Here is a 16,073-nt window from a genome sequence, read left to right on the forward strand (position 1 = left end):
CTGGGTGTGCTATGTGCCTAAGTAGAAGATAGGATGGATCGTGTCCAGCAAGTACTCTAAAGCATCTTGAGAAAATTTACGTCCTTTATATCTCCAGCAGCGTCCTCTAAATATAAAGGATACTGTTAGATCATATATATATATATATATATATATATATATATATATATATATATATATATATATATATATATATATATATATATAATTTATCTCGCCTTTCCTCTATCTATTCAATATTTAAAACAACAGATTTAACAAAAAAATATACATTTGAGAGTACGATAAATATGTACGTACAAAAATTGAAAGTAAAATATGTCTCTAATATAGATATTTATGTACAGAGAACGAGATATAGAGAATATTGTTAGAGAAGGAGGAGATATAGAGGAGAGAATTTTTTAAATAATATTATAAAGAATGAATATAGATGATGAATTTAGAGTGAGTGACATGTTGCTGTCGATACATTTATGCTTCTGGCAAGCCGTTTCAAAGCTTTTGGTCGAGCACAGCCGAGCACCTGTTCTCACGCTTACCAGAAGGACCAACGAGCGATCGTGTTCCTCGTTCAATTCCAGTCCCGTCGCTCTCCAGTCTCCACATCAAATTCATGACGATTGTCCGATTCTTTTAGGACGCCAAGCTAGCTGTTCGGTGACCTGAGCGGCTGAGATGGATTCCCAGCGATTCAATCCAGGGAGGCTTGCCGAGCGTCGTTTCGATGCAATCGAGTGCATCCGTTGCTGGATCAGGACATCTAATCCATCATAATTATAGCAGTACTATCCTATGGCTGCCGTAAACGACCCTGCTTCTATTTAGAGTTTTTTTAAAAAAAATATATATAATGTAGTAGATTAGAGACACGATGCCCTCGTTGAGTGGGTCCAACTGTCGTGCGACTGTTTGTATTTGCTCACACGCCTGACTCTTTCAGTTAGGGTTTGGTACGTCGCTCGTATCCATCCACGCCAGCTCCAAGGCAGTAGGCAGCAGCCGTTCTCGTGGCTCCAGACCGCGCGATAGCTGGCTCGCTTGGTCAGTGGAGGAAGTCAGGAAAGGAACAAGAGCCAGCGTGCGCGCGCACACCAAACGACAGCAAGAGACTTTGCTGTTCCAGATTGGAGGCGGAGCTCGGCGCGGCGGCGCTGCAGTCTGCACGACTCTTTCTCCAGCTGCCCATTTTATGGTCGCTCGTCAAAAGGACGGCAAGTCGGCATACGAATACCCGTTGAATGAAACCAGGTCTGGCTGTTGCATGTTCCTTGTTCGGTTGTTCGCCCTTGCGCGGGAGCCATTAACAATTTTACCATTGTCATTTGTAGACTTTATCAGTATGTCATCCGATTTATAAACAAATCAAAATTGAGAGCGACAAAATAGCAAGTTTCTCGCGGGCACGTTGCTGCAGGCTGCTACAGTGCTTCCTGCCTGCCACGAGCGATGCAGTATAGTAGGTGCAAACAAAACAATTTGCTAGTGTAATAAATGACAGTTGGACAGCAGTGCCCAATCCCGTTACGGCCTAATTTGGGTAATTTAGTAATAAAAGAAATTAGAGTGAATTGTAATGTATTATAAGAGTTTTTGATTTATTAGGAATTTATACATTCTCCAATCTCTCTAAACCACTTCAATACTAGATATCCAAACTGAGCACACCGGCTGGAGAGAAATGTACGAAGAAACACCGGAGTAGAACTCGATGGGAGCCCAACCCAACAACTCCGCTGCAGCCCAAGAGCAGAGAATGCCAGCCCAATCACGGTTTTCCTTCCCTCTGACCGACCGACGCCCGGCCGGCGGCGGGGCCACGCGCCCACGCCTCTCCGCATGACGCAAGAGCCGACGTCACTCCTCCCGATCTGGGCGCGGACGCCAACGACGCGACGGCCCAAGTCGCGACGCCACCAGCTCCCCATCCCCTCGGACGCCATGGAGGAAGCTCGCGACCACAGGCTCTCCTCCACCGCCGGCCGCCCCTTCCTCTCTGGCTTCTGCGCCGCGGCGCTCCGACGTAAGCCCCTCGGCGCCCGCGCCTCCGCCGCCGCCGCCGCCACCGGCGAGGGCCTTGTGCGGCAGCTCGGCGTCCTCGACCTCGTGCTGCTCGGGATCGGTGCGTCCATCGGCGCCGGCATATTCGTCGTCACTGGCACCGTCGCCCGCGACGCCGGCCCAGGTCAACCAACCCTACAGCTCCGTACTAATTTGAATCGAAACCAAACACTGCTGCTGCTGCTCGGTCCAGGCCGACATTTGTATAATGTTTATAATGAGAGCAACAACTTGTTGGTTTCATGGCTAAGTAGAAGCAGTGCGATGGCGCAGTGATTTTGGTGGATCGATCATGCTTGTTGTGGAGCACACTTACGGAAGTGCTCGATTTTTTTCGCTACTTCAAATGCCCCAACTGAAGCGTTGCTCTATTTGCCTAAGTAGCGTGTCGTCCTTCGTTTCGCTCCCGTGGAACTTAAACTAACATGAGGGTATAATATAACAGGTGTCACGATCAGTTTTGTTCTTGCTGGAGCTGCGTGCGTGCTCAATGCCCTGTGCTATGCTGAACTGGCGTCTCGGTTGCCTGCTGTGGTTGGGGGAGCATACTTGTACACGTACGCAGCGTTCAATGAGATCACCGCCTTCTTGGTCTTCACTCAGTTGATGGTGGATTACCATATCGGCGCAGCAAGCATTGCTCGCAGCTTAGCAAGCTACTTTATCGAGTTCTTGGAGCTAATCCCGCTCTTGAAGGGCCAAATTCCAAGCTGGGTAGGCCATGGGGAGGAGTTTTTTGGTGGTGTTGTATCAATTAACATACTGGCCCCCGTTCTTCTCATCATCTTAACTGCGATTCTCTGCTATGGTGTCAAAGAATCATCAGCAGTGAACACGTTTATGACAACATTGAAGGTAAGATTGCTTACATGCCCATATTGGGTTTGTGTTTGCTGCAACTTGAACTTGCTCATTGTTGAATTGGCTAGGCGGTATCTTCATGTAACATCATTGTTAGGTAGGTGGCTAGGTATCCTTTTTCCATATGGTACTAGTTGTTCTATGATAAGAGTTTTTTGTGCTTGCAGAAGGCAATGCTTTTTAATGTTAGGTGTTATGTTTCTCAAGATTTAGTTTTCATGTTTGTGAGGTAGAAGGCATATGCACTGTTGTTTACTACTTTGGACTGATGCACCTGTTTCCAAATGCAGATAATCATTGTTATAGTCATTGTATTTGCTGGTGTGTTTGAGGTGGATGTATCAAACTGGTCTCCGTTTATGCCAAATGGTTTCAAATCTGTAGTGACTGGAGCCACAGTAGTCTTTTTTGCATATGTTGGATTTGATGCGGTTGCTAATTCTGCTGAGGAAGCCAAAAGGCCACAGGTAATTCGTATGCTGGATTTATTGCCCTGTCTTTTTATGGCCATATTCTATTTTTTAGTGAATGTCAGTATTCGTTTTTTACATAATCTATAGATTATAAAAGTGTGAAATGCATTCTAACTTCTTCTGCAAACAAAATTTCCAGAGAGACCTACCCATTGGTATACTAGGAAGCCTTATAGCATGTGTGTTGTTATACGTTGCTGTATGCTTGGTCATTACTGGAATGGTTCCATATACATTACTCGGTGAAGATGCTCCTTTGGCTGAGGCTTTTGCTGCTAAGGGCCTGAAATTTATTACTGTATTGATTAGTATTGGAGCTGTTGCTGGACTTACAACAACACTTCTTGTTGGCTTGTATGTTCAGGTAATACCTTCTAACTTGGCTATGTATGTTTAGATCACACTAGTAGTTTTCACTTAATCAAATTGATCTACTTGATGAGCTTTACATCCTTAATTGTAAACAGTCACGTTTGTACTTTGGACTTGGAAGGGATGGGCTTTTACCTTCAGTATTTGCTGAAGTACACCCAACAAGGCATACTCCTGTACAGTCTCAGATTTGGGTCGGTTGTGTTGCAGCAGTCATGGCAGGCCTCTTTAATGTGCGTATGCTCTCACATATTCTTTCCGTTGGCACTCTGGTATGGAAACTTCAGTAAATATTTCAATCACACTGTCTAATTCCCATCATCGAACAATCGCATGTAACTGCTACTTTTTCCCCTTATTTCTTTCTGGGAGCAGACCGGTTATTCAGTTGTATCAGCTTGTGTGATCACACTAAGATGGAATGACAAAGGAACTAGTCGTCGCTCCCTTGGAAGTATGTCAATTTGGCAAGAGGGTGTTCTAAGTCTTGTCATAGTTGCTCTTTGTGGTTTTATAGTGGGACTTTGCTATCGCTTTAACTATGCTATAGCCTTTATGGTTGTAGCTTTTCTGATAGCTGTTGCTGCCAGTTTCGCTCTCCAGTTTCGTCAGGTAAATTCCATTTATCGATCTGGCCTATTATTGCATACCCACATAATCCTGTATGCGTGCAAACCATTGTTTCATGTTGCATAAGCATAAATCACACTATTTGTTTTGCTGTTTGAAACCAAGGATAAAGATGTGATGCTGACTAAATGTTTAGACGCACTGTTGCTCAAGCTCAACTTGCTGATACATTGTTCTCTCAAAACCTTCCTGTCCAGGTCTATGTGGATCCACCTGGCTTTTCTTGTCCTGGGGTACCGTTGGTTCCCATTATTTCTGTTTTCTTCAACATGGTCCTGTTTGCTCAGGTTTGTGCTGCTCTATTTTGATTCAGCTCACAAATTCAATACTGAAAAAAAAATCATTTATGGTGTTGCCTTGCTAACCTCTGTTTACCATCAAATTCCCATGACTGATGGCAATGACACTTTGTTTGGCAGCTACATGAAGAAGCGTGGTATAGATTTGTCATTCTTAGTCTCATCGCTGTGGGAGTTTATGCCGGCTATGGTCAGTACAATGCTGTTCCTTCCAGCTCAGAACACTCTACTATTGGTTACCATGGCATTCCTTCTGAAGCCGCATGAGCTATGTTCATCCCCGGAGTTCTTCGAACATACTGTATGGTACCAACATACACCATCGTCACCGAAGTTTGAACCTGTTGCTTTTTTTTTTGATGTTTTGCACAGTGCATACTCTTGTAGTTACGCTTAGTACTCCTATACCTATATCTAGACAGTGAATTTCACAGCCTGTGTTGTGCCCACCACACCATTCGTCAGGAAGCTTGCCAAGTGCATAGACCTTGTAAAAATGCAAATGAAAATAAAGAACTGCAGCTGCATTGTTTGTAGGAACTCATTGTCATGCACTATGTATAATTCTGTGTATATTGTGAAGAGTTCATATCAAATTGCACTGCGGCCGTCTTTTGCCGTTGCCCTACATTCCTCGCGTCAAAATCCTGGGTCCCCAGCTCCCTTGTTGCTATTGGGCCTCGCTCCTCCGCGCCACTCCGCCACCGCACAGCCTGCCCTGGGGAGCGTTTCAGCGTGGACATTTCACTCGATTTTGGTGTTACTGTCACCACACTGCCCGCCAGACCGCCATGGGTTGGACTTCCACGCCCGTCCAGTGCGGCCCTTGCATTCAATGGCTAGATGCACGGCAGCGATGGTCATGAACTCATGATTGCAGCAGAGATATACATATTACTTGCATGATGTGCTGTGTTGATTGCTTCCGTCTAAAATACATCATTCACATTGTATTAGTAACTAGTAAGCATAGATCTTACCATAAGTATTTTATTTTCCCTTTCAACAACGTTATTCAATTGGTTAGTGTATTTGTTCAAAAACTCATGCTTGGTGTCCATGGCACCACATAGCTCGTCTATTCTTGAATTTATAAACTCACTTTCATTATCACTTTTCATTTTCTTGGTTTTTAATTCAAACTCGTTTTCAATTTTCTTACAAATGATTTAAGGATGTTGAAGATTTCTCTCTTGTACTTGAGAGAGAAAATCTATGTGAACCTTAAGAAGTCATATGCTATTATAAATCTATATTTATTGCCACCAATGCTTGTGTTTGAGGAAGGTTCAAATAAATCCATATGGAACAGCTCCAATGGTGTCGAGTACCGTAATTAGGGGTACCCCCAACACTCCTAAACACGGCTGGTAAACACCTTCAGGCCAAACCATAAAGACTGACAGTTCGGGTCAAAGTCAAAGCTTTGTTTACCAAGGGCCGCGATCTCGCCTCGTCCGAGCCCGGCCTCGGGCAGGAACAGTGGTCCCGGACGAATTCACGTCTCGCCCGAGGGTCTCCTCGAGCAGTGAGCACACCCTCGGCTCAGTCAAAGGCAAGCCTTGTCGTGCAAGCGACTTTGGCCAAATCGCCTTACCAGCCGACCGTATTGCATGCGCATTCAATGCTGGGATCGCCTGACACCTTATCCTGACATGCGCGCCTCAGTCGGCAAGGTCGAAGTGACCGCAGTCACTTCGCCCTTTCACTGACCGATCTGACAGGAAAACAGCGCCGCTCGCCCTGCTCCGGCTGCCGTGCCAACCACCCGGGTGAAACCGACAACAGTCAAGTTCAGCCTCGGGCGCAACAGGAAGCTCCGCCTCGGCCTCAGGAGGAGATCTCCGCCTCGCCCGACCCCAGGGCTCGGCCTCAGCCTCGGCCTCGGGAAGAGTCACGTCCTCGCCCGACCCTAGGCCTCGGCCCCAGCCTCGGCTTCGGAGGAGCCACCGCCTCGCCCGACCTCAGTCTTAGATCGACCGCGCCACAAGGGATACATCATTACCCTACTCTTAGCTAGCTCAGGCTACGAAGGAACAAGACCGGTGTCCCATCTAGCTTACCCAGGTAACAGGCAATGATGGTTCCCCGCGTGCGTCCATGACGTCGGTGATTCTCAAGCCCCCTACGGAAGCAAGGAGACGTCAGCAGGATCCATGCAGCGCCAACAGCTGTGCTTCTACAGGGCTCACGCACTTCTCCAACGGACACGTTAACACGTACATAGCGACCAGGCACTTCCCCGTTGGCCACGTAGCACATAGCTACACCCCCATTGTACAGCTGGGCCATCTCCTTATGTCTATAAAAGGGGATGTCCAGGACAAAAGGGGGGGCACGGCAAAAGGGACAGGAGAAGACGAGCAGGACTAGAACCTCTCTCTTTCTCGCTCTCGCTCTCTCGCAACGCTTGTAACCCCTACTACGAGCACCCTGGTGCAGGATAATACAAGGCTCATTCCCCTCTTGTGTTCCATCTCGCACCAACCCATCTGGGTAGGGACACGCAGCGACAAATTTACTAGTCGGTCCAGGGACCCCCCGGGTCCGAAACACCGACAAATGGCATACAAATGTTCATCATCCTTTTGTTCGGATGAGTGTTCCCAATTTGTTTCTCGGCTTGACATGAGCTACACAATCTATCTTTTTCAAATTTAATATATTTCAACCCTTTGACTAGATCATGCTTGATTAGCCTATTCATTTGTTTCATGCCAACATGTGTCACTCTTTTACGCCATTGAAAGTCGCCTAGAGGGAGGGTGAATAGGCGGAATCTGAAAATTATAAACTTAAGCACAACTACAAGCCGGGGTTAGCGTTAGAAATAAACTCGAGTACGAAAGAGAGGGTGAAAACAAATCACAAGCAAATAAAGAGTGAGACGCGGTGATTTGTTTTACCGAGGTTCGGTTCTTGCAAACCTACTCCCCATTGAGGTGGTCACAAAGACCGGGTCTCTTTCAACCCTTTCCCTCTCTCAAACGGTCACTTAGACCGAGTGAGCTTTCTCCTTATCTCACGGGTCACTTAGACCCCGCAAGGATCACCACACACTTGGTGTCTCTTGCCTTGGTTACAAAACACTTGAGAACAAGAAATGAGGAAGGAAGAAAGCAATCCAAGCGCAAGAACTCAAAAGAACACAAATATCACTCTCTCACTAGTCACTATTTGATTGGAATGATCTTTGGACTTGGGAGAGGATTTGATCTCTTTGTTTGTGTCTTGGAGTGAAGTCTAGAGCTCTTGTATTGAATGCAAATGGCTGAAACTTGGATGCCTTGAAGTGTGGTGGTTGGGGGTATTTATAGCCCCAACCACCAAAGTGGCCGTTAGGAGGGGCTGCTGTCGTATGGCGCACCGGACAGTCCGGTGCGCCACCAGACACTGTCCGGTGCGCTAGCCACGTCACCCAACCGTTAGGGTTCGACCGTTGGAGCTCTGACAAGTGGGGCCACCGGACAGTCCGGTGGTGCACCGGACAGGTTCTATTCACTGTCCGGTGCGCCTTCTGACGCCTGCTCTAACTTCTGCGCGCGCAATTTGCACTGTAGCGTTCACTGTTGCTTTTTGTAGACAGCCGTTGGCACGGATAGCCGTTGCTCCGCTGGCACACCGGACAGTCCGGTGAATTTTAGCGGAGTGGCTCCCCAAATTCCTAAAGCTGAGCAGTTCAGAGTTGATCCCTGGTGCACCGGATACTGTCCGGTGGCACACCGGACAGTCCGGTGCGCCAGACCAAGGCAACCTTCGGTTGTCTTTTGCTCTTTTTATTTGAACCCTTTCTTGGACTTTTTATTGGTTTGTGTTGAACCTTTGGCACCTGTAGAACTCATAGTCTAGAGCAAACTAGTTAGTCCGATTATTTGTGTTGGGCAATTCAACCACCAAAATCATTTAGGAAAAAGGTTTGACCCTATTTCCCTTTCAATCTCCCCCTTTTTGGTGATTGATGCCAACACAAACCAAAGCAAATATGAAAGTGCAGAATTGAACTAGTTTGCATAAGGAAGTGCAAAGGTTGCTTGGAATGAAACCAATAATTATTTCTACTAGATATGCATGGATGGTTTTCTTCTTATTTAAAATTTTGGACCACGCTTGCACCACAAGTTTTGTTTTGCAAATTCTTTGTAAAATTCTTTTCAAAACTTTTTGCAAATAGTCAAAGGTATACGAATAAGATTAAAAAGCATTTTCAAGATTTGAAATTTTCTCCCCCTGTTTCAAATGCTTTTTCTTTGACTTAAACAAAACTCTCCCTCAATAAAATTCTCCTCTTAGTGTTCAAGAGGGTTTTACAAATTTTTGAAGATACTTCCTCCCCTTTTGAAAACACATTAAGATGTCAATTTGAAAACTTTATTTTAAAATTTGGTGGTGGTGCAGTCCTTTTGCTTTGGGCTAATACTTTTTCCCCCTTTTGCATGAATCACCAAAAACGGATACTTGTGAGTGAAATATAAGCCCTTTTACTTTCTCCCCAATGGCAAACAAATAGATATGAGTGAAGATTATACCAAAGTGGAGAACGATGCGGAATACCGGCAAATACCAATGGAGTTGAGTGGAAGCGCCTTATTGAATACTCTATTTCCCTTTCAGTTCTATGACTAAGCATAATAATACACTTGAAAACACATTAGTCATAGACATAAAAGAGGTATGATCAAAGGTATATAAATGAGATATGTGTGCAAAGTATCAATCAAAATTCCGAGAATCAAGAATATTTAGCTCATTCCTAAGTTTGGTAAAGGTTTTCTCATCTAAAGGCTTGGTAAAGATATCGGCCAATTGATCTTTGGTGTTTATATAGGCTATCTCGATATCCCCCCTTTGTTGGTGATCTCTCAAAAAGTGATATCGAATGGCTATGTGCTTAGTGCGGCTGTGCTCAACGGGATTATCCGCCATGCGGATTGCACTCTCATTATCACATAGGAGGGGGACTTTGCTAAATTTGTAGCCATAGTCCCTAAGGGTTTGCCTCATCTAAAGCAATTGCGCGCAACAATGGCCTGCGGCAATGTACTCGGCTTCGGCGGTAGAAAGAGCTACTGAGTTTTGTTTCTTTGAAGCCCAAGACACCAGGGATCTCCCCAGAAACTGACAAGTCCTTGATGTGCTCTTCCTATCAATCTTACACTCTGCCCAATCAGCATCGGAATATCCTAATAAATCAAATGAGGATCCCTTGGGGTACCAAAGACCAAACTTAGGTGTATGAACTAAATATCTCAAGATTCTCTTCACGGCCCTAAGGTGAACTTCCTTAGGATCGGCTTGGAACCTTGCACACATGCATACAGAAATCATAATGTCCGGTCGAGATGCACATAAATAGAGTAAAGATCCTATCATCGACCAGTATACCTTTTGATCTACGGATTTACCTCCCGTGTCGAGGTCGAGATGCCCATTGGTTCCATGGATGTCTTGATGGGCTTGGCATCCTTCATTCCAAACTTGGTGAGTATATCTTGAATGTACTTCGTTTGGCTAATGAAAGTGCCCTCTTGGAGTTGCTTCACTTGAAATCCTAAAAAATACTTCAACTCCCCCATCATAGACATCTCGAATTTTTGAATCATGATCCTACTAAACTCTTCACAAATAGATTTGTTAGTAGACCCAAATATGATATCATCAACATAAATTTGGCATACAAACAAATCATTTTCAATTGTTTTAGTAAAGAGAGTAGGATCGACCTTTCCGACTTTGAAGCCATTAGTGATAAAGAAATCTCTTAGGCATTCATACCATGCTCTTGGGGCTTGCTTGAGCCCATAAAGCGCCTTTGAGAGTTTGTAAACATAGATAGGATACTCACTATCTTCAAAGCCGGGAGGTTGCTCAACATAGACCTCTTCCTTGATTGGTCCATTGAGGAAGGCACTCTTCACGTCCATTTGATAGAGCTTAAAGCCATGGTAAGTAGCATAGGCAAGTAATATACGAATTGACTCAAGCCTAGCTACGTGTGCATAGGTTTCACCAAAATCCAAACCTTCGACTTGTGAATACCCCTTGGCCACAAGGCGTGCCTTGTTCCTAGTCACCACACCATGCTCATCTTGTTTGTTGCGGGAGACCCACTTGGTTCCTACAACATTTTGGTTAAGACGTAGAACTAAATGTCATACCTCATTTCTCGTAAAGTTGTTGAGCTCCTCTTACATCGCCAACACCCAATTTCAATCTTGAAGTGCTTCCTCTACCCTGTGTGGCTCAATAGAGGAAACAAAGGAGTAACGTTCACAAAAATGAGCAACACGAGATCGAGTGGTTACCCTCTTATGAATATCGCCGAGGATGGTGTTCACGGGGTGATCTCATTGAATTGCTTGGTGGACTCTTGGGTGTGGAGGCCTTGTATCTTGTTCATCTTCCTTGTCTTAAACATTGGCATCTCCCCCTTGATCAATGTCCTCCTCTTGAGGTGGCTCATCTTCTTGATCTTCATTTTCATCCTCTTGAGCTTGATTCTCATTTTGGGTTGGTGGAGATGTTTGCATGGAGGAAGATGGTTGATCTTGTGCTTGTGGAGGCTCTTCGGATTCCTTAGGACACACATCCCCAATGGACATATTCCTTAGCGCGATGCACGGAGCCTCTTCATCATCTAACTCATCAAGATCAACTTGCTCTACTTGAGGGTCTGTTTGGTTGGGTTGTGGTTGTGAAAAAAGTTGTTGTGGGCTGTGAGCTGTGAAAAAAGCTGCTGTAGGTTGTGAGCTGTTAAAAAGCTAAAAAACCGTTTGGTGAAAACAATTAAAAATCGTTAAAAGTTCTTCGATATATGTTTTCACAGTTCCATCCGAAAAGCCACTAAAAGCAGGTCCAGGGGTGCTTTCAGATTTGCACTGCAAGAAAGTCAGCTTTTAAAAAAGCTGCTTCCTGGATCGAGCCCTTTGGTTGGCTTTTGGCTTTTAGGGGGCAAAAGCCAAAGCCAAAAGCCAAACCAAACACACCCTGAGAACCGTTAGTCTCATCAAACACAATGTCACATGAGACTTTAACTAGTCCAGTGGACTTGTTAAAGACTCTATATGCCCTTGTGTTTGAGTCATAACCAAGTAAAAAGCCTTCTACAGCCTTAGGAGCAAATTTAGATTTTCTACCTCTTTTAACAAGAATAAAGCATTTGCTACCAAAGACTCTAAAATATGAAACATTGGGCTTTTTACCGGTAAGGAGTTCATAAGATGTCTTCTTGAGGATTCGGTGTAGATATAACCGATTGATGGCGTAGCAAGCGGTGTTGACCGCCTCGGCCCAAAATCGATCCGAAGTATTGTACTCATCAAGCATGGTCCTTGTCATGTCCAATAGAGTTCTATTATTCCTCTACACTACACCATTTTGTTGTGGCGTGTAGGGAGAAGAGAACTCATTGTTGATGCCCTCCTCCTCAAGGAAGCCTTCAATTTGAGAGTTCTTGAACTCCGTCCCGTTGTCGCTTCTTATTTTCTTGATCCTTAAGCCGAACTCATTTTGAGCACGTCTCAAGAATCCCTTTAAAGTCTCTTGGGTTTGTGATTTTTCCTGCAAAAAGAATACCCAAGTGAAGCGAGAATAATCATCCACAATAACTAGACAGTACTTACTTCCGCCGATGCTTATGTAAGCTATCGGGCCGAATAGGTCCATGTGGAGGAGCTCGAGTGGCCTGTTAGTCGTCATGATGTTCTTATGTGGATGATGAACACCAACTTGCTTCCCTGCTTGGCATGCACTACAAATCTTGTCTTTCTCAAAATGAACATTGGTTAGTCCCAAAATGTGCTCTCCCTTTAGAAGCTTCTGAAGATTCTTCATCCCAACGTGGGCTAGCCGGTGGTACCAGAGCCAACCCATGTTAGTCTTAGCAATTAAGCAAGTGTCGAGTTCAGCTTTATTAAAATCAACTAAGTATAGTTGACCCTCTAACACTCCCTTAAAAGTTATTGAATCATCACTTCTTCTAAAGACAGTAACACCTACATCTGTAAAAAGACAGTTGTAACCCATTTTGCATAATTGAGAAACCGAAAGCAAGTTATAGTCTAAAGAATCTACAAGAAAAACATTGGAAATAGAGTGGTAAGGTGATATAGCAATTTTACCCAATCCTTTGACCAAATCTTGATTTCCATCCCCGAATGTGATAGCTCTTTGGGGATCTTGGTTTTTCTCATAGGAGGAGAACATCCTTTTCTCCCAGTCATGTGGTTTGTGCACTCGCTGTCGATGATCCAACTTGAGCTCCCGGATGCATAAACCTACAAAACAAATTTAGGCCTTGTTCTTAGGTACCCAAACGGTCTTGGGTCCTTTTACATTAGAAGCACCTTGGGTACCCAAACGCAAGTATTTGACCCCTTGTGTTTGTTCCCGACATATTTGGCAACTACTTTGTCTGATTTGTTGGTTAGCACATAGGAAGCATCAAGTCTTAAATGAAATGTTATGATCCTTTGATGCAATAGGAGATTTCTTTTTAGGTATTTTAACATGTGTAGAATGCCTAGAGGTAGAAGCCTCATTCTTATAAATAAAAGCATGGTGAGAAACAGAATGACTCTTCTTTGCATGAATTCTCCTAATCTTATCCTCAGGATAACTAGCAGGGTATAAAATGTAACCCTCGTTATCCTGAGGCGTGGGAGCTTTGCCCTTAACAAAACTAGACAATCTTTTAGTAGGGGCATTAAGCTTGACATTGTCTCCCTGTTGGAAGTCAATGCCATCCTTAATGTCAGGGCGTCTCCCACTATAAAGCATGCTACGAGCAAATTTAAATTTCTCATTTTCTAGTTCATGCTCAGCAATTTTAGCATCTAATTTAGCTATATGATCATTTTGTTGTTTAATCATAGCAAGATGATTATGAATAACATCTAAATTAACATCTCTACATCTAGTGCAAATAGCAACATGCTCAACGGTAGATGTATAGGGTTTGCAATCATTTAATTCAACAATCTTAGCATGTAAAATAGCATTCTCATCTTTAAGATTGGAAATAGAAGCATTGCAAACATCTAAGTCTTTAGCCTTAGCAATTAATTTTTTATTCTCATTTCTAAGGCTAGCAAGAGAGGCATTCAATTTATCAATCTTAGCAATTAAATTAGCATTATCATTTCTAAGATTGGCAATTGAATCATCACAAATATTTGACTTCTCAATCTTAGCAGTCAAATTTGCATTCTCAATCCTAAGGTTGGAGATAGTGTCATGGCAAATACTAAGTTCACTAGTTAATTTTTCATTTTTCTCTACCTCCTGAGCATAAGGATTTTTAGTCTTAACATGCTTTTTATTTTCCTTAATAAGGAAGTCCTCTTGGCTATCCAAGAGTTCATTCTTCTCATTAATAGCACTAATCAATTCATTTAATTTCTCTTTTTGTTGCATGTTAAGATTGACAAAAAGAGTAAGCAAGTTGTCCTCATCATCACTAGAATTATCCTCATCACTAGAAGTTGCATATTTTGTAGAGGATCTAAATTTTACCTTCTTCTCCTTGTCGTCCTTTGCCATAAGGCACTTGTGGCCGACGTTAGGGAAGAGAAGACCTTTGTTGATGGCGATGTTGGCGGCGTTCTTGTCGTCGGAGGAGGCGGTGGAGTTCTCGTCGGAGTCCCATTCCCGGCAAACATGGGTATCGCCACCCTTCTTCTTGTAGTACCTCTTCTTCTCCTTCTTCCCCCTCTTGTCGTTATCCCTGTCACCATCACTAGACAATGGACATTTAGCGATAAAATGACCGGGCTTACCACATTTGTAGCAAACCTTCTTGGAGCAGGGTTTGTAATCCTTCCCCCTCCTTTGCTTGAGGATTTGGCGGAAGCTCTTGATGATGAGCGCCATTTCCTCATTGTCGAGCTTGGAGGCGTCGATGGGGACCCTACTTGGTGTAGAGTCTTCTTTCTTCTCCTCCGTCGCCTTGAATGCCACGGGTTGTGCCTCGGGTGTGGAGGAGGCGCCTTGCTCGATGATTTTCTTGGAGCCTGTAGGAAACGGGTGACGCCTAAGAGGGGGGGGGGTGAATTAGGACTTCTAAAACTTTTACTAAACTAGGCCACAATTAAATCCCTAGAGCAAAACCTATGCAAATAATCAAAACTAGAATGTGCAAACTCGGTTTTGTCTAAGTGTTGCTATCTCTACCGCAAGGGCTAAGTTTCAATCTACACTAAATAAGTATGACAATAAGATTGAAACTTAAATGCTTAATATAAATGCGGAATGTAAAGAGCTAAGTAGAGAAGCAAACTCTCGTGGATGACGCCGGTATTTTTACCGAGGTATCCGGAACCACGCAAGGTTCCGACTAATCCTCGTTGGTGCCCCTACGCAAAGGGAAGCCCACGCGAGGGCCAAGCACCACGGTCGAGTAACTCCGTAGAGAGCCACGGGCCTTCTCCACGCGCAAGTGGTGCTCCGCTTCCGGCTCCTCTCGGACGCTCCCCGCCGTCTCCACTATCGAGCTTCCGGCCGAAACGCCGCGGGCCTCGTTCCCTCCGGTACACGGTGGCGGCCGTGACACAAACGCGGTTGTCACGGTCTCGCAAGACTCTCGCCCCACTCGGTACAATTACAACGACTCACGCAAGAGCCGAGGGGTTGTGAGGTTTATCTAAACTCACTCAACAATCTAGGGTTCACCTAGAGCAAGCGCTAAAGCGGTCTAACTAACCTAAGCACTTCGCAAAGCACCTACGCTAATCACCGAGTGATTCTATTAAGCACTTGGGTGTTTGAGCTCTTGGAAATATGCACTATGTGTCTTGGTATGTTGCTTGGGCTCTCACACACGAGAATGGCCGGTTGGGGTGGTTTTTATAGCCTCCACACCCCAAACTAGTCGTTGGACAGAAAGCAGCAGCTTTCTGTCGTCGGGTGCACCGGACAGTCCGGTGCACCACCGGACACTGAACAGTAGATGTCCGGTGCACGCCACGTCAGCCGACCGTTGGCGCCTGTAGCAGTCGACCGTTGGATCCGACCGTTGTCGTCTGCCCATTGGCACACCGGACAGTCCGGTGCACACCGGACAGTCCGGTGCTACAGCCAGAGAGCGCCTGTCTGCGGCCTCTCTGTGCAGACTGTCCGGTGCCTCACCGGACAGTCCGGTGCACACCGGACACCAATGTCCGGTGCGCCACCAGGCGCTGGCTGACAGCCCTTATCTTTGATTTCTTCGCTGATTTCTTCGGGCTTCTTTGTTCTTGAGTATTGGACTCCTATGCATCTTTTTATGTCTTCTTTTGAGGTGTTGCATCCTCATTGCCTTGGTCCAATTCTCTTCGCATCCTGTGAACTACAAACACAAACACTAGAAAACTTATTAGTTCACAGATTGTGTTGTTCATCAAAC

General features: G+C 44.8%; 1 protein-coding gene across 3 annotated transcripts; it reads left to right on the top strand.

Annotated features, from left to right (window-relative positions):
* The first annotated feature begins 913 nt into the window (after positions 1-913).
* Positions 914-5,324, top strand: LOC100285703 (yfnA). 3 transcript variants are annotated; one of them, XM_035968106.1, is made up of 9 exons: positions 914-1,251; positions 1,650-2,185; positions 2,507-2,916; positions 3,213-3,389; positions 3,535-3,759; positions 3,863-4,039; positions 4,143-4,379; positions 4,595-4,684; positions 4,817-5,324. In XM_035968106.1, the coding sequence occupies exons 2-9, from the start codon at positions 1,840-1,842 to the stop codon at positions 4,961-4,963; spliced, it is 1,809 nt and encodes a 602-aa protein (XP_035823999.1). In that variant the 5' UTR covers positions 914-1,251; positions 1,650-1,839; the 3' UTR covers positions 4,964-5,324. The 3 variants fall into 3 exon arrangements, with proteins under 3 accessions (XP_035823999.1, XP_020409008.1, NP_001168279.1); XM_020553419.2 differs by lacking the exon at positions 914-1,251 and having other exon boundaries at positions 1,742-2,185; positions 3,863-4,000; positions 4,817-5,292; NM_001174808.1 differs by lacking the exon at positions 914-1,251 and having other exon boundaries at positions 1,821-2,185; positions 4,817-5,234.
* Positions 5,325-16,073: the final 10,749 nt, after the last annotated feature.

The sequence above is a fragment of the Zea mays genome, chromosome 5 (assembly GCF_902167145.1).
Source record: "Zea mays cultivar B73 chromosome 5, Zm-B73-REFERENCE-NAM-5.0, whole genome shotgun sequence".
NCBI lineage: Eukaryota > Viridiplantae > Streptophyta > Magnoliopsida > Poales > Poaceae > Zea > Zea mays.